The following is a 25,166-nucleotide window of genomic DNA, read 5'->3' as shown; positions in this document are numbered from 1 at the left end:
TGTTGACAATATGTGCGAATCAGTATGTTCTTTTTTTAGATTGTTTTCATCGAGTGTTTACCTCAGCTGCCTGTGTTATTTTTTAGGCAGTGAGTGAGTTTTGTGGGTATTCTAGTTCGATGCCGGAAAGTACGAATAGTACGTCTTTTTGTTTGTCAGTGGTATCATACAGTTGTAGAAAATTTTCTTTAGTGATTTTATATAGATTTACATTATTCAATTTCAAAGTGAATAAAAGTTGAATAAAACCAAAAATAGAGTTTTCCGAACATCACAAAGTGGAACGAGAATTCTTCTCCAATGCATAAATTAATGATTTGATTCAATTTACATTCACTCGTTTTATTCTGGTAGAAATGTAGCAGTCGTGCCTTACATGCAAAAACACAGCTTGTATAAATTTTACCGCTTGTTTTCATTTTAGATTGAAAAATGAAAATTAATCCGTTAAACGTTCTAAATTTATTATTAGCATACTTTCAAGCGTTAAACATACCAGATAGTGTCACGAATTATCACGAAACAGAGTTGGCCGAAAAAATAAAAGAAATTTTAATAGATGCAACACATGATTTCAACGATGTAGAAATGATTACTGATGACTCTTTGGATTTTCAAGAAGAGTATAAAGACCATAATGCGGAAATAATTGAAGATGAAGTGCAACATCATTTTCCTGATCCGGATATAGCACCAACAAATCAATGTACAGCAGATAATGAAGAACTAGATTTTGAATACAAAAAAAGAGCTGTAGAATTTTGGAGATGTAGCAAAACGAAGCAAAATTTAAGTCTCAAAACAGTGCAAAACAGATTCAAAAAAGTATCATCTATTAGTCAGCTACGTCGTTGGGCTCATTCAATTAATAAAGGTGGCACGTATAGAGAAAAAGTAGCACAAATTTGTCAGTATACCCTGGATAATTTTCAAGCAGCTCTCGACAGTGGTTAAATTATCCATGATGAAGATATAATTCGATGGGCCTTACAAGCTAAAAAAGAAATTGGTTTTGATGATATTAGATTCAAAGCTTCTAAACATTGGTTACTCAAATTTAAGCAAGCACACCGAATAGTTTCTAGGAAAATAAATAAGTTCATAACAAGAAAAACACTAGAAAGTAGTGCAGAACTTACGGCTAAAGCTGAAGCATTTATCGATGACGTTAAATCGTGTATACCAAGGATTGGACTCGAAAATTTGTATAATACAGATCAGAGCGGATTTCAGCTAGAAATGCATTCTGGAAGAACATTAGCAGTAGAAGGAGAAAAGCAAGTGCAATGTCTGGTACAGTCAATTTCAGCAACAACGCATAGTTATACTATACAGCCACTAATATCAGCTACTGGACAACTGTTGTCACCGCTATTTCTTGTTTTAAAGGAACCAAGTGGCAAGTTTGGCCCTATTGTAGAACAAAACATATTTAGACCAGAAAACGTGTACGTGGAAGCATCCAAATCTGGAAAATTAACAACAAGTAAGGGAACTAATAACAATTTTTACATTGTAATATCGTTGATCAATTAATTAGTAAGTCGTTTAATTGCAGATCACTTCAAAATCTGGTTGGAAAAAATATTTTATCCCTATGTAGGCCATCACTCAATACTATTACTTGATTCTTGGAGTGGTCATTGTGACAAAGTTATAGAAGAAACAATGCCACAAAATAAAATTATTAACATAAAAAAATTCCAACTGGAACCACAGGAAAAATACAACCACTTGATGTCTATGGATTCCGTATTTGGAAAAACTTTGTCCGAACATTTTCTGATAATGTAATGTTAATGGATCATGATATGAATTTACATGTGAGAAATAATATAATTAAACTTCAATCATTGGCTCACAACCAACTGTCTTCACCGAGATATATAGATTTGTTTAAATATTCCTGGTATAAAAGCGGTTACGTCAATGAAAAACCAGATAAATTTGATAATCCTATAGATTTCAGTTTTGGAAAGTCTTGTGCAACACATTGTGAAATAGAAGGGTGCACAAACATTTTCATTTGTCCAGTTTTTAGGTTGTTAAACAATAAGAAATTCTCTTCGTGCATTTTACACGATAAAAACTAGGTAAAATTGGCCCCTAATTTAGGTTTCACATTTTTTACTGATACACAACCATTCGACACTTATTATTACAGCGAATAGCGAAACAGGGTCTATGATATAATTGACTATAAATATACAACAAATGTACCAACAAAAATTTGTAACTACAGCAGACAATGTCCAGGTATCAAAATCACCTCCCAAATGGCAAGACATGGTCTATGATACAAAGCACTAAATATACATATAATAAATGTACTAGAAAAAAAATTTTCATCTTCAGTAAACGAAGTCCAGGTGTCAAAATGATTCTGAGATCAACCCTTTATAGTTATGGTAAACGGTATATAGTGCTACCTTCAAAATTACAATAAGATTAACCACAACAAATTTTGTTTTTACTCATAAGTATATGATCTGAGTTAAAATTCCAGAAAGACCAAAATTACAAGTCCAGAACAGTTGCAAAATTTCATCTTCATATAAAAATATTGCAAAATCACATCTTGCATGGCGAAACAAGGTCTACTATACAATGCTCTGAGGATACAACCAAAAATAATATACCAAAAAAAATTTTCACTTCCAGTAGCCGATCTCCAACTATCTAAATCACCTCCCGGATGGCAAGACATGGTTTATGATACAACGCACTCACAAGGTACCCAACCCGAACTCACCGATTTTGATGATTTTCATATATGTTGTAGAACATAAAAAAATAAGAGACACGTATTTTTTTTTATCGGCTAATTTTCATTTTTAAGGGGTAAAAACCTCCCCTAAAGTTAACCCCCAAAAAGCGTTTTTTTTAAATATCTCGGCTTAAAATTAATATTTTTCAATGAAACAAATTGGAGGTTATTTCTTACAAAAAGAGCAAGTATTTCATGGTGATTTGAAGAGTAAGGGTAGCATCCCCTATTTTTTAGGGGTTGAAAACATATATTTTTTGGCATAATTTTATAATAAAAATGTTTAAACCGACTAAAAAAAATTGGAAAAAATGTTTAAACATCCTTAATAACAAAATTTAGTTGACGTCTTTCGGTGTTTTCATAAATATTACCCCTAAGGGGGTAAACCACCCCTAACACAAAATAACTGTAAATATGTAATTCAATACATAATATTTCGTAGAAAGTTTGTATATAGAGGTTTTCGAGGTCGCTGATTACAAATCTGTTATCAGATTTTGAAAATTCAAAATGGCGGAACCAATAGGACGGAAATATCGAAAAAAAATTTTATATAATAAAAAAGTTTTAAACGACTAAAAAAATTGGAAAAAATTTGTAAACATCTATAATAAACAAATTAAGTTTTTCGATTTTTTCATAGATACTACCCTTTAGGGGGGGGGGGGGGGTAAACCACCCCTAACACAAAATAACTATAAGTATACTTCAATCCATAATATTTTGTAGAAGGTTTGTATATAGAGGTTTTCGAGGTCGCTGATTACAAATCGTTATCAGATTTTGAAAATTCAAAATGGCGGATCCAATATGGTGGACGGAAATATCGAAAAAAAATTTTAACTTTCAAAAAAACTTGTTTACAAATGTGTGATCTTTGTAGCCTGTACATGTGAACTAAAGAGCCTTAAACCCTAAACCCCTAAAGAACAAATAGGCTAAATGGTTGTGCATTTTAACCAAACGACTCCAAACCCCTAACCTCCAGACAAGCCGAAGGCCTATGCTTTACCGTAGACACGAGTATAGACATATTACCGATATTTTATTCTATCATTTTGTATGTAACAAATAACGTCTCGTTTTATGTTTCAATCAAAGATTATTTATTTTTCTGCTTTTATAAATTAGCATAATTTCAAAAGTAATTTCATAAATTATAAAGTATTTCATAAATTGCATAATTATATAATTTTATAAATTCAAAAAGTCCACACTTTTTTGCAAATGAAAAAACATAGGTTAATAAAATTAGTTTATCAAACTCTTTTGCGTTTTGTAATAAAATTTAATGTTGTCAAACTTGGGAGTTTTTCATTGTTACAATTATTTCGTAAGCCAAACGTTTTTTAGATGAATTCTCGAAGTAATGATTATTGTATCTATAGTAAAATATTTACAGTCTGAAATTCCATAATAATACTATTTGATACGATTTAATGAATTTATCAAAAAATCTAAATTTAATAATAAATATTATTCTAATTATTATTATTATTTTTCATTATTATTGCTATTATCAGTATTACTGTTATTATTGCTATTGCAATTATGCTTATTCTTCTTCTTATTATTATTATTATTATATTACTATGATAATTTTTGTTATTGGTAAAAATACATAAAAGAATATTAATACTCGAACTTCATTTGCAATTAAAGAACACGTTGTTATTGAAAGGGAATTTTATATGCATTCATTAGTTTAATGAATGTTATCGTACATTCAATGATAATTCCACAGATAAATGTCTTTCACTCATAAAAGTTGTTGACAATATGTGCGAATCAGTATGTTCTTTTTTTAGATTGTTTTCATCGAGTGTTTACCTCAGCTGCCTGTGTTATTTTTTAGGCAGTGAGTGAGTTTTGTGGGTATTCTAGTTCGATGCCGGAAAGTACGAATAGTACGTCTTTTTGTTTGTCAGTGGTATCATACAGTTGTAGAAAATTTTCTTTAGTGATTTTATATAGATTTACATTATTCAATTTCAAAGTGAATAAAAGTTGAATAAAACCAAAAATAGAGTTTTCCGAACATCACAAAGTGGAACGAGAATTCTTCTCCAATGCATAAATTAATGATTTGATTCAATTTACATTCACTCGTTTTATTCTGGTAGAAATGTAGCAGTCGTGCCTTACATGCAAAAACACAGCTTGTATAAATTTTACCGCTTGTTTTCATTTTAGATTGAAAAATGAAAATTAATCCGTTAAACGTTCTAAATTTATTATTAGCATACTTTCAAGCGTTAAACATACCAGATAGTGTCACGAATTATCACGAAACAGAGTTGGCCGAAAAAATAAAAGAAATTTTAATAGATGCAACACATGATTTCAACGATGTAGAAATGATTACTGATGACTCTTTGGATTTTCAAGAAGAGTATAAAGACCATAATGCGGAAATAATTGAAGATGAAGTGCAACATCATTTTCCTGATCCGGATATAGCACCAACAAATCAATGTACAGCAGATAATGAAGAACTAGATTTTGAATACAAAAAAAGAGCTGTAGAATTTTGGAGATGTAGCAAAACGAAGCAAAATTTAAGTCTCAAAACAGTGCAAAACAGATTCAAAAAAGTATCATCTATTAGTCAGCTACGTCGTTGGGCTCATTCAATTAATAAAGGTGGCACGTATAGAGAAAAAGTAGCACAAATTTGTCAGTATACCCTGGATAATTTTCAAGCAGCTCTCGACAGTGGTTCAATTATCCATGATGAAGATATAATTCGATGGGCCTTACAAGCTAAAAAAGAAATTGGTTTTGATGATATTAGATTCAAAGCTTCTAAACATTGGTTACTCAAATTTAAGCAAGCACACCGAATAGTTTCTAGGAAAATAAATAAGTTCATAACAAGAAAAACACTAGAAAGTAGTGCAGAACTTACGGCTAAAGCTGAAGCATTTATCGATGACGTTAAATCGTGTATACCAAGGATTGGACTCGAAAATTTGTATAATACAGATCAGAGCGGATTTCAGCTAGAAATGCATTCTGGAAGAACATTAGCAGTAGAAGGAGAAAAGCAAGTGCAATGTCTGGTACAGTCAATTTCAGCAACAACGCATAGTTATACTATACAGCCACTAATATCAGCTACTGGACAACTGTTGTCACCGCTATTTCTTGTTTTAAAGGAACCAAGTGGCAAGTTTGGCCCTATTGTAGAACAAAACATATTTAGACCAGAAAACGTGTACGTGGAAGCATCCAAATCTGGAAAATTAACAACAAGTAAGGGAACTAATAACAATTTTTACATTGTAATATCGTTGATCAATTAATTAGTAAGTCGTTTAATTGCAGATCACTTCAAAATCTGGTTGGAAAAAATATTTTATCCCTATGTAGGCCATCACTCAATACTATTACTTGATTCTTGGAGTGGTCATTGTGACAAAGTTATAGAAGAAACAATGCCACAAAATAAAATTATTAACATAAAAAAATTCCAACTGGAACCACAGGAAAAATACAACCACTTGATGTCTATGGATTCCGTATTTGGAAAAACTTTGTCCGAACATTTTCTGATAATGTAATGTTAATGGATCATGATATGAATTTACATGTGAGAAATAATATAATTAAACTTCAATCATTGGCTCACAACCAACTGTCTTCACCGAGATATATAGATTTGTTTAAATATTCCTGGTATAAAAGCGGTTACGTCAATGAAAAACCAGATAAATTTGATAATCCTATAGATTTCAGTTTTGGAAAGTCTTGTGCAACACATTGTGAAATAGAAGGGTGCACAAACATTGCAATTGTACGATGTGGTTGGTGCAAAAAAGCATTGTGCTTTAAACACTTTTATGAGGACTACCATTATTGTAAAAACATCGTAAAATAATATATTTTATGCTCAATACAAAAAATGCACTATGGCAAAAGATAAAAGATTGTAGATTATTATTATACTCTAATATTATAAACAAAAATACATTATAAGTTGAATTTACAATAAAGGAATTTCAATAACATTCTGATAACAATTTCTACGGAAATTATAAAACTGCTTCACACACAGAATTTTCTTGTTTACAAATTTAGGAATTTTAGGTGGTTTGGTTAAAAAGCACAACCATTTAGCCTATTTGTTCTTTAGGGGTTTAGGGTTTAAGGCTCTTTAGTTCAAATGTACAGGCTACAAAGATAACACATTTATAACAAGTTTTTATGAAAGTTAAAATTTTTTTTCGACATTTTCGTCCACCACATTGGTTCCGCCATTTTGAATTTTCAAAATCTGATATCAGATTTGCAAAGAGCGATCTCGAAAACCCTTATATACAAACCTTCTACAAAATATTATGGATTGAAGTATACTTATAGTTATTTTGTGTTAGGGGTGGTTTACCCCCTAAAGGGTAGTATCTATGAAAAAATCGAAAAACTTAATTTGTTTATTATAGATGTTTACAAATTTTTTCCAATTTTTTTAGTCGTTTAAAACTTTTTTATTATATAAAATTTTTTTTCGATATTTCCGTCCTATTGGTTCCGCCATTTTGAATTTTCAAAATCTGATAACAGATTTGTAATCAGCGACCTCGAAAACCTCTATATACAAACTTTCTACGAAATATTATGTATTGAATTACATATTTACAGTTATTTTGTGTTAGGGGTGGTTTACCCCCTTAGGGGTAATATTTATGAAAACACCGAAAGACGTCAACTAAATTTTGTTATTAAGGATGTTTAAACATTTTTTCCAATTTTTTTTAGTCGGTTTAAACATTTTTATTATAAAATTATGCCAAAAAATATATGTTTTCAACCCCTAAAAAATAGGGGATGCTACCCTTACTCTTCAAATCACCATGAAATACTTGCTCTTTTTGTAAGAAATAACCTCCAATTTGTTTCATTGAAAAATATTAATTTTAAGCCGAGATATTTAAAAAAAACGCTTTTTGGGGGTTAACTTTAGGGGAGGTTTTTACCCCTTAAAAGTGAAAATTAGCCGATAAAAAAAAATACGTGTCTCTTATTTTTTTATGTTCTACAACATATATGAAAATCATCAAAATCGGTGAGTTCGGGTTGGGTACCTTTCCTTGTCAGTATATAACAAATGTACCAAAAAGAATTTTCACTTTCTGTGGCTGATGTTCAGGTGTCGGAATGATCCTAAGGTTAACCCATTGTAGTTATGGTTAATGATATATGGTGCTACCTCTAAAATAAGACCAAGTTTAACCACCAAGAAACCTCGTTTATAAACATAAGTATATTATCAGCGTTAAAATTCCAGAAACTCCAAAATTCCAAGAAGTTCAGAAAAATTCCCTGAAAAATTCGGAAAGTGCGATATTTTATCTTAACATTAAAATATTACAATATTAGTGCACTAAAGAGAAAAAAACGACAGGAATATTCTTAGATGTTAGAACTCATGTAACAGTTAAAAAAATTTTAATTAAAATTGGAGGAATTTGGATAAATTGAAATGGAAATGAAGTTTTGGACAGAAATTGAAGCAAAGTAATATTATGTAGATAGATAATAACAATACATTAATTTTTGCACGTCCTGTCGGCTTTCGGTTTACTATTGATTAATCTCCAATTCACCCTTTAGTTGAGTAGTTCAACAAATAAATCTCATTTCGATCACTTCCTATTCCTTTCCGGTCAACTTCCAGTTCACTTTAACTCCTTAGAAGGGGTAGTTTTGGGGATGAAGTGAACTTATAGCCAGAGACTACCAACGCCCAAACACATTTTAATATAATTAAGGATAATAGGAGATTTTCAGTTCCACTAAAACTTCATAGAAACGTATTTGGATGTGTTTTGAGTTCGAATCAAACGTTTTCAGAAAATGTCCGTGCAAATAGCTGGGTGTGTGCTAGTGTTTCTAAAAGAGCATTAAATTGTTTTAAATGATCAATTAGATTGGAAGTAGATGATTTGAAAATTAAAGTAAAGCAAACTGATGATATGTAGATAATTATGAGAAATTAAATTTATTCATCGTATTGATTTTACTTTTTGATTAAGCACTAATTAATAGTAAGAATACTTAGACATTGGTTAAATTTCTATTTTATATTCAAATATTATCTATTTACAAATATAAGTGCTAACTTTTGCTTAAATGTTAGCTTGTTTCAAAACAGCTTGTACGCATTTAGCCATCGTTGGCGATGCTCGAGAAATAGCATCAGTCATGAAGAATTGATCAAGAGTCTTCTGCTTTATATCAATGGAATCCGATAATAATGATCCAGCGGTTGACTGAAATAATAAATTTAATTAATTTAGTTAATTGTGCAAATATATGTTTAATAGAATATAATACAAATTTTGTGACATTACTAAACTTACGTTAGAAATTTCGTAGAGTTGTGCACAAAAACTAGCTGCTTCTAAATCTCCATATTTCACTAAATGCGGTGCAAGGTCTTCAATCCTCTGTCTCACTTGAAATAAATCATCATAGGGTAGGCAATGTCCAGCAACCTTCAAAACAAAAAAAGTTAATTTGAAAAATTGCTAAAAACATTCATAAAGAACTTATATCTTAAAATAATGTATAAGTTCATCTTAATAGAAGCTGTGTACAATTGTAAATATGTACACATGCATAATTTTCACATTTTTCGTACCTATTGAGGGGACAATATATATTTTTGTTTAATTCCCTGGTGAAAATATTAATGATATTTTGTGACGTATTAAAAAAATTTAAATACTTTAGCCTCATGAAACTTTTTTACGTGATTTTAGTATGTTATTCAATTACATAAATATTAAGTTTAAAGAAATTATACTCTTAAATACTTTAGATTTGTTAAAATAAATAGCCGTATAGGTGCTACCATGCAGATTCCATGCGGATGGCAGTGAGGAAAATGCCTCAGAAATCAATCATTTTTGATACTTTTACTCAATCAAAGAATATAAAAAAATAATATTTATTAGTCATTAGCCCCCATTTTCCGTACTATTATCTGCATATGGCACCACCACCACAAAAAAAAAAATTAACAGTGAGCTACTCCCCCTAAAATTTCTACTTCACTTTCGCTTAAGCGGACGAAAATAATAAAAAAATTCAATTTTTTATTTATATTTCTCTTATATTATCTAAAAATTGTTTCAATAACGGTATAAACTAAGAAATATTATAAAAAACAATGACTATATGCCACATTTGAGATACAACAAGTCTTTTAAGCCCAGAATTCATAATTTTCATTTTTACAGCTACCGCAGATTTAATTAAGATTTGTGTTTCGAAGGGCACTTTTATATTGATAGAAATGGTTAGATTAGAAATACATATGGTTAGGTTATGAATGCGTCAATATTTTTATCTTTCCATTACCGGCGCAGTCTTTCGGCCCAGCTACCTGTAGCCTTCCACCACCTCTGTGTGGAAGTAGTGCCCAATCCTATCTCTTTATTACCTCACTATATCTCACACCTATATTTTTCCACCCTGAGAGACTTCTCCTGTGAGGACCATATTTTCAGACACACACCTTGCTGGTTAAGCCAGCACTCTCTACCCCCGAGAGGACATCGGGTTCATCTCTCAGTGTAGCTTTCCCCGAAGAAGGTCCCGTATTAGACCAGCTCCACACCGGTAAGGCCGGCGCTCCCTGCCTAATGCATCGCGTTAGCTACCTTAATTTCTGTCTCACCGTCGGTCCCTACCACTGTTTCGCATTCGCCCAGGCTTAAGCCTGTGAGACAGGGAAAACCCGGAATTACACTGAAGGAAAATTCCGGGAAAAAGCCAGCCTCGAAACAGCCGGAGTCTTGGGTACTTTTGCCGTTGAAAGTAACTCAGAAAAAAATTCGAGTGACTTTACCGGGAATCGAACTCACGACCCCTTGAGCGAACGTGTATTGGATAAGGCGTGCGCCTTAACCAACTGAGCCACGGACGCTATATATATATATATATATATATATATATATATATATATATATATATATATATATATATATATATATATATATATATATATATATATATATATATATATATATATATATATATATATATATATATATATATATATATATATATATATATATATATATATATATATATACAGGGTGTTTCATTTTAATCCGACCACGACAAAAAATCATGGAAAAACTAATTTTAACGAAAAATGACCTTAACAAAAGTTGAAGGGGGTAAAGGGGGCCATCGAATGACACAAACACCTTTGACCTTGAACTCGATTTTCAAGGTCATTTGAGGGTAATTGTGATTTTTTTAAATAGGAACCCCTATTTTTGACCTCGGAATACGGAGCAGCGGAAAAATTTACGTCGGAAATGACATTTCAAGTTTGCCTAGTGACCTTGAGAAGGTCAATTCAAGGTCAAATAAGAAGTATCAGCCTAAGATTGTTTTCCTTTCAATTTTTTCGTAGAATTATCATTTTGTTATTGTAATAAACATTAAGAGAATAATTGACTTAAAATGTGATTATGCTTTGCTGACTTTAAAGCCATTTTGTAAGGTCAAAAGTGCAAAAATGCAATATCAAATGTTATGTGGAGTCCATATTTATATCCTAACTTTAGTGTTGCCCAGGAACAACGACGTGGACGTAATAGGATTGTGTTCCCTTTGGGGTGCTTGATTAGAGTGAGTCTCCTTGCCTCTCACTTTTATTATGTACAGATTTGAATGTAGGTGCCCAAAGACACCACCATTTTTTTGGATGCTATTCAGTTCTTGGGATGTTTTCGTAAGCGAATTTTTATCCTATCTTTAGCGTTACTCAGCTCAACAAGGGCAACTAGCACGGGTTAGAGAACGTCGTAATTACAACGAAGATGATCTTCGTGTAATGGTCGTTTTAGCAATGGTTCATTTGAATCCCCACGTTAGTACCCGTGAAATTCAAAGGCAAAGTGGTATACCTATGGCTACTGCTTGGAGAATACTGAGAAGTCAACGTTATCATCCATATCATATTACTTTGACTCAGGATCTCACACCTGCTGATATGAGGTTAAGGCTACAGTTTTGCCAATGGGCACGACAAATGATTGCTAATGATCGTCACTTTTTTCAAGACGTAATGTTTTCTGATGAAGCAAAATTCAAAAGCAATGGAGAGCTTAACCGACACAACTGACATTAATGGTCAAATGTTAATCCGCATTGGTACAGGCGGATAGATAACCAAAATCGTTGGAGTCTTGATGTTTGGTGTGGAATTGTTGTACCTTGTAGGCCCATACTTTTTCGATGAAAATGTAAATGGCCATAATTGTTTACAGTTCCTGAGAGAACGTCTTCCAGTACTTCTTGAAGAAGTAGATTTATACACAAGAGCAAGAATGTGGATTCAATTAGATGGAGCTCCTGCGCACTATGCTCGAATAGTTAGACAATATCTTAATCAAAATTACCGTGACAGGTGGATTGGACGCACTGGACGTGGAGATTTGGGTGTTCGATGGCCACCGAGATCTCCAGATATGACATCACCCGATTTCTATTTGTGGGGGTATTTGAAATATGTTGTTTATGAACATGAAACTACAACAAGGGAAGATATGATCCACAGAATTCAAACCGCTTGTGAAAACATCCCAAGAGCTGTATTACTCAGAACAGTAGAACATTTTCAGCAGCGAATTGAATTGTGTATCCAACAAAATGGTGGTGTCTTTGAGCACCTGCGTTGAATTTTGACCAAAAGTGAGAGGCAAGGGGACTCATTCTAATCAAGCACTCCGAAAAGTGAGAGGCAAGGGGACTCACTCTAATCAAGCACCCCAAAGGGAACACAATCCTATTACGTCCACGTCGTTGTTCCTGGGTAACGCTAAAGTTAGGATATAAATATGGACTTCACATAACATTTGATATTGCATTTTTGACCTTACAAAATGGCTTTAAAGTCAGCAAAGCATAATCACATTTTAAGTCAATTATTCTCTTAACGTTTATTACAATAACAAAATGATAATTCTACGAAAAAATTGAAAGGAAAACAATCTTAGGCTGATACTTCTTATTTGACCTTGAATTGACCTTCTCAAGGTCACTAGGCAAACTTGAAATGTCATTTCCGACATAATTTTTTCCGCTGCTCCGTATTCCGAGGTCAAAAATAGGGGTTCCTATTTTAAAAAATCACAATTACCCTCAAATGACCTTGAAAATCGAGTTCAAGGTCAAAGGTGTTGGTGTCATTAGATGGCCCCTTTTGCTCCCTTCAACTTTTGTCAAGGTCATCTTTCGACATCAGTAAAATAAAACCAGACAAACAGCTGTTTAGCAGATTTTTTGTTATTTGACCTTGAATTGACCTTCTCAAGGTCACCAAAGCAAACTTAAAATATCCTTTGCGACGTAATTTTTTCCGCTCTATCCGATTCCAAGGTCTAAAATAGAGGTTCCTATTTAAAAAAATCACAATTACCCTCAAATGACCTTGAAAATCGAGTTCAAGGTCAAAGGTGTTTGTGTCATTCGATGGCCCCTTTTGCTCCCTTCAACTTTTGTCAAGGTCATCTTTCGACATCAGTAAGATAAAACCAGACAAATAGCTGTTTAGCAGATTTTTTGTTATTTGACCTTGAATTGACCTTCTCAAGGTCACCAAAGCAAACTTAAAATATCCTTTGCGACGTAATTTTTGCCGCTCTATCCGATTCCAAGGTCTAAAATAGAGGTTCCTATTTAAAAAAATCACAATTACCCTCAAATGACCTTGAAAATCGAGTTCAAGGTCAAAGGTGTTTGTGTCATTCGATGGCCCCCTTTACCCCCTTCAACTTTTGTTAAGGTCATTTTTCGTTAAAATTAGTTTTTCCATGATTTTTTGTCGTGGTCGGATTAAAATGAAACACCCTGTATATAATCTTATATAGTTGTAAGCGTGATTTACCCCCCTCCACTTCCCGCCGTCGCCCCTCCACCTTCCCCTCCACTAAATAACGTTAAATCATTAAAAAAATTACGTTATTTTTTTGCTTGCTGGCCCCTCCACTTCCCCCCCACCTACCCCTCCACCCTTCCTCCACCCTACATCCACTTTCCCTCCACCTTCCCCTCCGACTCCCCTTTACCTCTCCTCCACTTTCCCTACATTTAAATGTAACAAGAGAAAGCATCTCTGAGGCAGGCCCGACACCTAGACTTTACCGGCAAATACTCGACGGACATATGACATATCTCCGGCAAAGACAACGTCGTCGTAGATGCCTTATCACGCATCAAAACAATGACTACGCCGATCGACTACAGCGAGCTGGCAGACGCATTCGACGCAGTGCACAATCTCGCTCATCTAGGTGTTACAGCCTCCGTCAAGCTCCATGACACAACGCTACGTGTTGCCGTCCATCAAGGTGGACTGCTAGACATAGGCACAAGTCTGCATCCAGTGCCAACAGTCAAAGATCTCTTGTCACCTTACGCCACTAATCGGAGATTTCACGCCACCATCTGCGAGATTCTAGCACGTGCACATCGACATCATCATTCTGCCACCATCTGAAGGTCAGAGATACTGTCACACGTGCGTGGACCATTACAGGCGCTGGCCAGAAGCTTTTCCGATACCGGACCAGGAAACCGAGACTGTCGCTCGCGCTATCTACGCCGGCTGGATCTGCCGCTTCAACACATCGCGACGCGTCACTACCGATCAAGGTCGGCAATTCGAGTCATACCTTTTTCAATTGCTCAGCCGATTAACCGGTGCAAATGACCGCTTACTATCCGCAAGCAAACGGTACGATGAACGACTTCACCGACAGCTGAAAGCCGCCATCCGATGCCACCAAGACAACACGTGGACGCAGGTTCTGCCCACCGTCCTCCTAGTCATACGAGCAGCGTGGAAGGATGATCTCAGCTACCACAGTAGAACTCGTTTCACGGTAGACCTCTGCGTTTACCTGAAGAGTTTCTTGCCTCCGACGAACGCCAGAACGAAGATCTGGCGTTTCTTATCAGGCAGCTGCGAGAATACCTGCAACGGCTAAGACCAGCAGCCGTCACGCGACATGACACAGCGAAAACATTCATTTTCAAGGACCTGGCAACATCGGATCATGTTTTCATACGTCATGACGACATAAAAAACTCGCTCCGTATGCCATATGGCGGACCTTTTCAAGTGGTTAGCCGCAGCGACAAAACATTTATTGTCAACGTGCACGGCAAAGATACGACGGTTTCCATCGATGGGCTAAAACCTGCCCATACCTTGGACGAAGGCGGCTTAAACCACTAACCGCTTTCGACGACACCAACACCGACACTTCCATCTGACACGCCTACCGAGCAAACACCGACACCACGAACATTCTAGAGGCAGACGAGCCAAGAAGGACACGACCAGAACGAGAGGGCGCCACACTAGCCAACATCTCGACGGTCAGGGAGATAAGTGCGCTTCGCGGACTACCAAGCGGGATTTTCATAATGTTATATATACAAAAAAAGATATCTCTGTATTTTAACACAAGTTTAAAGTCATACGCTCACAGATAGTCGCTAGCAACAACTCTGTAACTGAATAAAGACAAAGTCTATATCACAAGTTCGATCTTCAACGTTCATTTATTTTCTCACGCAGCTTGCACTCTGTACACCTTCGCAACTCTTAAAGATATAAGAAAGACATACGGACAGTGATCGGAAATAGTGTATAATACTAATTGTAAGTGTATAATAATAAATTGTCATTTTTGGAGGTATCGATATAATACGCGATGCACAGTCTTAAAGATTAAGAAAATAATAGTAAATATAACAAGGATAGGGATAAAGACGGATAAGCGTTTTAAAAAACGAAAGAGACTAAGGATAAAGATTAAAATCCCAAAAACACAAGGTAAGGTAGATAAAGTTGATACTCAGATAAAGTTCAATTTAGAAAAAAACAATAAAAACGGTGATTTAGATTAATGTGAAAAAAGACAGATGTAGAACTGGATAGAAGACAAAAGCGCAAAAAATGTAAGGATCGCAATCGAAATTGAGTTATATAGAAGCTGTAATGAGTATAGACGTGGATGAAAAGTTAAAGGAATACATATAGAAAGAGATCGATGACAGAGGTTATATCTAAAAAAAATAGATAAGGAAAGAAATCGGGATTGATGTAAAGATAAATACAATAATAAACTCGCAGATAATGTCAAAAATAAATAAAATATAATAATAATGATTATAATAGTAGTAATAATAATAAATACAGATTATAAATAAGAGTTTGATTCCAAGGTTATGCAAAAGTTCGTGATAGACATTGTCGTAGAGATTGAAATAGGAATAGAGATAGAGGTAGAAGAGAAAATCAATAAGCTGTGGATAGAAAAAGAAATTAAGATAAAAAAAAGGTACTTAGAAAATAAATTTGTAGATTAGCGAATAGAGATAAGAATTGAAATCAAATGTTAAAGAAAAAGATGAAGATAGAGGTAAAGTGAGATATACGAATAGAGATGGAGAAAGTAACAGACGGCGGGATGTAGTTAATAGGGGTTTTAAATTAAAAATAAAACGCAATACGAAACAATAAAGATAGAGATGATAAAGATAGAGTTTGTAGCGGGTATAGTCGAGAATAAACGTAGAGATACAAGGTCGATATAAAGGCAGAGATATAGATCAAGATAAAGATAAACAATAGGGATATATCCCTATAGTATGTATAACTATCAATAAAGTCAGTAAGGCAGAAACGAAGTTAGAGTCGAAAATCAGGAATACATATAAGAAAACCGCTGCCAATTCATTGGCACGTAGCTTCCTTCAACTTAATTTATAGTTCCAATAAGTAATATATTGTTATAATATATAGTATGTTAATGCTTTTTTAAATGTTTACAAATAAATTTTTTATAAAAGGCAGCAAAATTACGCGTAAGGTTTGATATATATATATATATATATATATATATATATATATACAGTAAACATTTTTCTTGTTCAATAAGACATCAATGGGCGCGATAGCGTCCCGATGGCAGGTAAAAGTTTTATACACTGTGCCGTCTTTACGTTTTACGAATTCTGTAAATATTTTATTCGATCTCCTGTAGATGTTTATGTATAAGTATACAATTTTAAAGATTTTCATAAGATCTTTCTAATTACCATATTATTTTGTTAAGAAAATTGCTTGTTTGAAAAATAATTAAGTTTGAAAATTAATTTTGCGAAAAAAATTAATTTTTCGCCTCTCCGATTCTCTTTCTTTCTTTCAGTCAGCCATAGCTATAGATATACGTACGATTCTTTAATTATTACAAAGGCTACTTGATAGATATTACAAATATAATAGAATTTAAATCATATGTTCTGTTGACTTATCTGTTGTATTATAAACGTAAAGAAGCTTGATTGCTGTACACCCAACGGTAATAATTTTGAATGAAAAAACGGCCGCGTCATGTCTTATCAGGTTAGGTTAATTGATCAGCTAATGCGAGTAAACACTCTGCGCGAAGCTGGAGTGCTCATGTTTTTTTTTTTCTTATTTCACGGCTTGCAGCCGTTTCTTTATCGCTGCAAGGGTCACTTTATCGCGGTAGCGCCACTAAGGCGAGTTTGAGAAGCAGACGAAGCTGCAACGCCGCAACACTATTTACTTCTATATTGGTGTTCGAATTTTATAGTATCCAGCAAAAATGCCTATTATTACTGTTTTTAATCAAATTTTTGAATCATAAGCATGTTTTTGTGCTAAACTATGATTCTACCCAAAATATTGCCAAACTAACTATACGTATAGTGTAGTTGGATATTGCTTTCCTACACACTTCTATCATATCAAGTGGCGCAGATTATTAGCTAATGACGACGTCTAGGTGGTGCGCTCCGTGGTTTTTTGTGTCTAGGTGTGAAAATCATATGAGGACGGCGTCTAGGTGTACAAGATAGCCGATGGCAAGGTCTAGGTATTTCGCATCGTAGTTTCTAGTGTCTAGGTGTGAAAATCATTCGAGGGCGGTGTCTAAGTGTACGGGATGGCCGATGACGAGGTCTAGGTGGTGCGCTTTGTGGTTTTTTGTGTCCAGGTAAATAAATCATATGAGGACGGCATCTAGGTGTACAGGGTGGCCAATGACAAGGTCTGGGTAGTTCGCATCGCGGATTTTGGTATCTAGGTGTAGAATTAATTCGAGGACGGCTTCTAGGTTTACAGGGTGGCCGATGACGAGGTCTAGGTAGTTCGCATTGTTGTTTTCGGTGTCTACGTTTAGAAATCATTCGAGAGTGGTGTATATTAGATTAATCAGTGATTTCATCTTAGCAAATAAATATTAAGGGGACACAACACTTTTAAACTTCGAAGAAATCAATTTTTTTTATTGCTTATTTTAACAAGAAATGTTCCGTAGAACATGCCCCTTCACCCATTCATAAAAAAAAAAAATTCTCGCAAAGTTGCAAGCAAAATACTAAAACAAAATTTTTATCGTTTTTTCGTAAAATTGGGTATTTTTCATTTTTTGTCTCATACGACTAATAATTTTAATTTTATGTTTTATTAATTCTATCTGAATAAAATTTTTATTGTAAATGTTGAAAATACAATTTTTTTACCGTAGTATATACGTATATTATGCTCCGCATACATATTTTAGTAAATAAATTAGTGCGTATTGATAAGATTTTTTGCGTTATTTTCGAGATAAATTTCTAGTTTCGCTTCTTATATATGGCTCCGATGGATACGTAGGGCCATTTACTTGAATTCAAATATCGCGCGCCCGGGCGTCACCTGTGGGCAGGTTAGAATCAATGTGTCTAAGAAGGACAGCGCGACCGTTTTGCTGTTCTGCTAGCAGACAGCAAATATTTCAAAACATAGCTGATATAGTCCTGGGATGTGTTTTACACTGAGTAAACGCAGCTGATGTCTTAATACATTAAAAAAGCTGATATTTCTTAAAAGTGTTTTTAAATTAATCTAAGTAGTGTTTGTAGTGTTTTTGGGGTTATAGCTTATAGCTTATGACCCCAAAAAGAATAAAAAAGTAAAGTGTTAGTGTAAAAGCAGAGCAGTGAAGTTATTTAAAAAAGTGTGAAGTGTAGTAATTTTAAAAATATTTGTGATAATCGAGATGCCAAGCGAAGGTTTGCGAATACCCATCCTGACAAGAAGTACTCTCGAGGAAGAGGTAAGAAGAGGCCAAGAAGATTTATAGGAGTAACATGCGAGGATGAACCTGCTAACAGGACAAGATCTTCAAGTTCAGTAAGAAAGGTACAAACTCCAGCAGCGGAAGAAACCTCTGTGGTCAGTAATAGATTGATTGATATCAACATTCAAATTCCTGCTCTCGAGGAACCTTTGTATTGCAAACAAGTCCATGGTCAAGATAAACTTGGCGAATCTGAAGCTCAAGGATTACGATTCAAGATTAAAGTAGTGTGCATTGAGTGTGGTCAGCTGGCAGCTATCAAGTCATGCAGAAAAGTTGGCGTCTAGAACCATGCTTGGGAAAACAACAGAAGAGCAGTGGTTACTTTTCGTGCTCTTGGACTTGGACACGCTGGTCTATCAATATTTTGTTGGTTGATGGACTGTTTGATACCCATGGCTCAGTCTGCATATGATACAATCAACGAATAATTTAGTGAAGTACGTGAGAAAGTTGCCAAGGACTCTACGAAGACTGCAGTGATAGTAGAAAAAGCCGCTACAGAGACTGGAGCACCCGGATCAAACATTTGGAGGTTAGACTGGTAATTTTCTACAGTTTTAACTTGAAGATTCTACACAGTGACCAAAAGAAAAGATAAGTATAAAATGTTGTCATTATCAATGATAAAATAACCTTTATATCACATTTTTATAAAAATTCATAAAATCTTTTTTTTTGGTTGCAGGTAAGAAAAGCCGTACAGAACCCAGAGGTATAAGTGAATACCTCATAATTGCTGAGAGTCATGGTCTATGTGTGTGGAACATAGAAAACTTGGTCCCAAAGGATTAGGTAATCACTAATTCAAGTTACACTTTCAACAATTTTCATAAACATTAAAGTTGATTTTCTCTAAAGATTGTTTTTACTGATTTCGGCTCACTGTCCGTAGGATTCCAAGTGAACGCATGGTTCTTTTGGGCTCAAACTCAAGGAGGATACTTTGTACACCTGTTGTTCTGGTATGAATGCAGGGATTTTGATTTAAATGTTTAGAAAATGTTTTATACACAAAAAGGTGCCAAAAAATGCAGTTTTTTTATCGCCAAATCATTTCTAAACATTCAAATTAAAATCCCTGCATTCATACCAAAAACTACAAGTGTACAAAGTATCCTCCTTGAGTTTGAGCCCAAAAGAACCATGCGTTCACTTGGAATCCTACGGACAGTGAAAAAGTTCACAAATTCTTGTACCGAGTGCCACAATGGGCCAGCAGGAATAATGAAGGTTTTAGCATAATAAAAATAAAGGTATTTATGCTAAATATATCGATAAAAAATTTCAAATGATTTACTTTAAATTTATAAATTTTTCTTTGAGTTTTTTTTTTCAGGGTTTAAAGGTGTTGTGTCCCCTTAAATACTCAAAAAATTTACTAAAAAGGATTAAAATCTCTAAAAAAATTAAGATACCCGCTACGTATTGGCAGACATAAAATGTACTAGGTTATAGTGTCAAGTTTGCATGTAAAACCACTTATTAGCAATTATATCATGTTTGTTTTCCACATAACTTCTAGTAGAAGGTCAGGCCAATTCTGAAACTTTACAGCTACTTTTCTACCATAAAAAAGTATTTTTTCACTGTATTAAGGTTGTCGTAGTCCTGATCAAACATACAAATTTTCATATTTTAAGGTTTGATATATATATATATATATATATATATGTGTATGTGTGTGTGTGTGCAGGACAATGTTGTAACATTTTTTCATACACAGTTATGCAATGATAGAAAATAAGCACATAAACTTTTTAAGAAATAACCAAAAACAATCAGGTATAGAATGTTATCAAGGCTTATTAGATGCAGTCGTCAATAGTGCTTCAAATATTTCTAATAATTTTGAAAAGAAAAGAAAAAATTGGAAATATCTATATACTACCATTAACATACATTGGAGGTCCTAGACATATGCACATTATCAGGATACAATGGCTATAATGAGAAAATGTGGAAGACCAGATTTATTCATAACCGTAACATGCAATCCAAAAGATAAAGAATTAAAATTAATTTTATTTATTTATTTTTATTTATTATTATATTAACGGACATGAAAGCCTTTACAAAAATATACAAATTTAGGTTCATTTACATGTATAAAAGATAACGAACAATATTATGACAGAGTTTGCAGTACGAGTCAAGGCGAGTTAGCCCGAGCCAAAGACGAGAGCGTTTTCGAGCCGCAGACGAGTACTGCAACCACCCGAGGCCAAAAAGCCCGCTTAGCCATTGGTGCATACCATATTTTTGTAACGCATGTACTGATTCTCGCGTTTCAAACTGCACTTGTTGAATTTCACGCGAGTTTAGAAGATTTGCCAATGAATTAAGTAGCGGCCGCAAAAGTATTTTCGCGCCCGCTGCTGCATTTTTTCGCCCGCCAGTCGGAAAACAACTACTTTTGTCCCTAATTTTAGGTCAAAAAACGCGAAAATCGTGCATGTGTTACAAAAATCATATTTATAGAACTAAAAATAAGAAAGAAATTCCAGTTAATAATTCAATGGTTGTACCATATAATAAATTGTTGTGAATGAAATACAAATGCCACATAAATATTGAATTTTCTGCATCTGTTCAGAGTATAAAATATCTCTATAAGTATATTCACAAAGGTAGTGACAGAGCATACTCATTTCACGGCTTGCAGCCGTTTATTTATCGCTGCAAGGGTCGAATATGCATATGCTATGCAGTTACATGCAATTCAGACGCCAGTTACCTTTCGGTGTTTTTTTAATTGTCCCCTGGATTTTTCAACTCGATTTGGTTCTATTTATAGCACTTATTGGAAATAACTTGGTTTTCCTCCTAGCAAATACTTTCTATGTTTGTTATTAACCATAATAACGGCAAATTCATGGTTTTTTAAAAATATATCTCAAACAGTACTGCACCTACAAAAAAATCATTATGATTGAAAGTTGCTTGAAATATTGAAATGCATAGATTATCATCTGACGTATTTTCGCGTAGAAGCAGTTTTTGCAAAAATGTAACTCCTAGCATCATGTCCCTAAAATTTTTCAACTGGATATTGTTGTAATCGAGCAGCTTATTACAAATAATTTGGTTTTCCAGCTGTCAAATACTTTTTTTGTTTATTATTAACAATAATAATGGTCAAAATGTGGTTTTTCAACAAAAACTACTGCTCTTATTACGAAAAAAGTTATTAAAACTTGTTGAAGACAAAGTGCATAAAGTATTATCTAAAGCATTTCAGTGCAGGTGTAGTAGATTTTGCAAAAATCAAACCTAAACTTTTAACTATGCTATGCTTTAATTCAAATTGAATTTTTCTTTAAACATTTCTTTATAAGTTTATTTGAAACTCATTTAAAGGTTATGAAATCAGTTCAAAAAACACCTTTTATAAGATAAAATGTTGGCAACTATAAGTTTTGTACCTATCCTCACCATTCTGTATCTTAGTATTATAATCATGATTTCTTCTCTAAAAAGTTATGCAATCCTTAAAGAAATTGTTTATATAGCTTACAAAAGTTTTTCTGTATTTTTATCAATATACTCTAATGAATGTAGTGAAATCAGTTTTAAAAATGTCAAGTGTTAAAAATCAGCACACTGACAAAAATCATTACTTACTACAAGAAGAATCAATCTCACTATAACTTCAAGGTGAAATCTGCTAAAACTAATCCAAATCATCTCGTGCAAAAAAATGAGCAAAATTATAAATAAACAAATCAAGTAAATTTCTCCTAAGTATATAGAAGAATCATTAAAACACAAAGCGGATTTTTATCTTATATAAAAAATAAGATGGTTGTACTTTTCAAAATTATTCTTTTAATGCTTACTTGCCGTCCCGTTGTCTTATCGTTCGGATGCTTATAGTATGCAACGAGCATAGCGCTCTCGAAAGGTTATCCGGGGTTATCGGACATCCTGTACACCTAGGTACCACTTTTGAATGATTTCTACACCTAGACACCAAAATCCACGGTGTAAACTACCTAGACCTCGTCATCGGCTACCCTGTTCACTGTATGAAATATGTGGGTGAGCATGCAGAAAACAGATGAGAATGCAATATCTGTGTATAACTGTGCGGCCTACTTCACGGTCCTAATACTTATTGCGGCTAACTTAACGGTCCTAACATTTTTTGATTTGATTTGAGCATTTTGTGAATGATACACTCGTGTATTATATCAAAGGTAGCTGTTTATCAATATTTTTGTTGGAAATCATAGTTAGGCATACTAAAATATGATTTAAGTCAAAATAATTTGGAGACAACAAAGAAATGCATTTATTCTTTGTAATAAAAAATGCTAACATCAAGATAGAAGTAAATAGTATTGCAAGTGCCGCGGCTTCGTCTGCTTTTCAAACTCACCTTCGTTGCACTACCGCGCCACTTGATTAAAATGGTTATCTAACTTATAAATGATTATATTGATCAATAAAATATAATATATTATCGCTTAGTAAAAAACCGCTGTCAATTCTTTGGCACGTAGCTTCCTTTAATAAAATTTATAGTTCAATAAGATGAAATATTGTTTAAATATACAGTATATTAATGATTTTTAAAATACTTTCAATCTTATTTATTTTACATAAGAAGCACCCGTCACAATATCAAAACATACAATTTTCATAAATAAATTTGAACCTCAATATTTTAAATACCTTAGGGTCCTTATAACCTCATAAAATCATGAATTGTCTTGAAACATTCTGAACTTTAGTTAGCAAGTTATAAGGTTTAACAGAAATAGTAATTTTCAGTTATACAGGGTGAGAGACAAAGAATTTGAATCCTGATATCTTTTAAACTAAACAGTTTTATAAGCTGCAAAAAGAACCTAGCCGAGGTGATCGAAAGATCGATATTTTCCAAAAATTTCAACTTAATGAAAGCCTTTTTACTCCCGTAATCGTACGACATAGAAAACTAATTTTTTTTAGTTTTCGATTTTTAGCTTGAAAACTAGTCATCAAAATCGTTTAAAATTTTTACAGCAAATAGATATTATCGTTTTTTATTGTCTCTTTTAGATACACTATTGCTGAATATATTGTATAGATCATATTATAAAAAAAAGCAAAAATATTTTTTCAAAAATCAAAAAATGGCTATAATATGGCCATAAAATGGTCAGAATCAGAAAACATATTTGCATGCTAAATTTTATTACGATCGATCGTGTGGTTCCAGAATTATGACGGTATACGTAGATACACACACACAGAGCCATCAGCACGGACATTTTCTAAAAACGCATGATTCGTACTCCAAACACCTTCAAATGCGTTTTATTTATATCAACTTCATTTTCATCGATTCCCGATTCTTTTTAAGTATTTCATTTTGATTACTTATAGATTCGCTGTTTTCTCTATTTTTTTTATCAACGATTTTTTCGAAACAAACTGATTGAGTATTTTCTTTAAATACTTGTATATGTCTAGCATTAATGACCTTACCATTGACTAAAACTCTATTACCGCTTTACACATAACCAACTAATACATTAAATTGGGCTTTATTGTCATTTGCTTTTTTCGCAACGCTTCTTGAACTCTTAAAAAGACTTGACTTCTACAGATTTTTAAATTATTCACATTCAGGTTTTAGCAAAAATATTTCATAAGGAGTTATACTTTTAACTTAATTTGTAATTGAACGATTTTTTAAGTGTGCTACTGTTTTCATGATTGCAAGCTAATACCGTATGTGAGTTTTTGGCTTCTTACATTAAACATCCAGCTATGTCGGTGGCAGATTGTATCCCACCGTTACTCCATTTAATTTATGAACGGTAAGGTGGACATAGTAATACATCCATTCATATTTTTGTTGCAAATTTTTTACTCTTCTGTTAAATTTTGTTTCTACTAGATTTACGAAGCCTTTTAAATAATTTGCAGTCTGTGATTTGTTTTTAATGTAAAAGCTTCTAGTACATTTACTATAGTCATTAACTAATGTTAAGAAATATTTTTCTGTACCAGAACCAGTTGTATTATGGCTACTTGGAATAGCGACTCTGATTTTTTTTCTCCTTGCCACGATTTCTTCGTACGCTAGGTGTTACTTAAATGCATGTCACCTTGGTGGATGGGGGATGTATGGAAATGTCAAACTTTAAAGGAGAAGCCAAATAGGCTAATTAACGGCCCCCACGGAAGTATTGTTTAACGATAGTGCCTGTGTGGAC

The 25,166-nt window shown here is 33.6% G+C and overlaps 1 protein-coding gene across 6 annotated transcripts in view; it reads right to left on the bottom strand.

The window, feature by feature from the left end:
- Window positions 1–25,166, bottom strand: part of Ndufs1 (NADH dehydrogenase (ubiquinone) Fe-S protein 1, 75kDa) — a 268,993-nt gene that overhangs the window by 41,654 nt on the left and 202,173 nt on the right. For 3 of the 6 annotated variants that reach the window (XM_031932108.2, XM_032601353.1, XM_032601354.1), the window contains 2 exons: window positions 9,133–9,267; window positions 8,756–9,042 (listed from right to left, as the gene is read on the bottom strand). The exons of 1 other annotated variant lie outside the window; for it this stretch is intronic. In XM_031932108.2, coding sequence (XP_031787968.1) covers window positions 8,899–9,042; window positions 9,133–9,267 — 279 coding nt within the window. In that variant the 3' untranslated portion in view covers window positions 8,756–8,898. 6 annotated transcript variants of the gene reach the window in all.

The sequence above is a fragment of the Nasonia vitripennis genome (assembly GCF_009193385.2).
Source record: "Nasonia vitripennis strain AsymCx chromosome 1 unlocalized genomic scaffold, Nvit_psr_1.1 chr1_random0006, whole genome shotgun sequence".
In the NCBI taxonomy this organism is placed as follows: domain Eukaryota; kingdom Metazoa; phylum Arthropoda; class Insecta; order Hymenoptera; family Pteromalidae; genus Nasonia; species Nasonia vitripennis.
The sequence above is the reverse complement of the archived record's forward strand: the minus strand, read 5'-3'. Positions and strand labels throughout refer to the sequence as shown.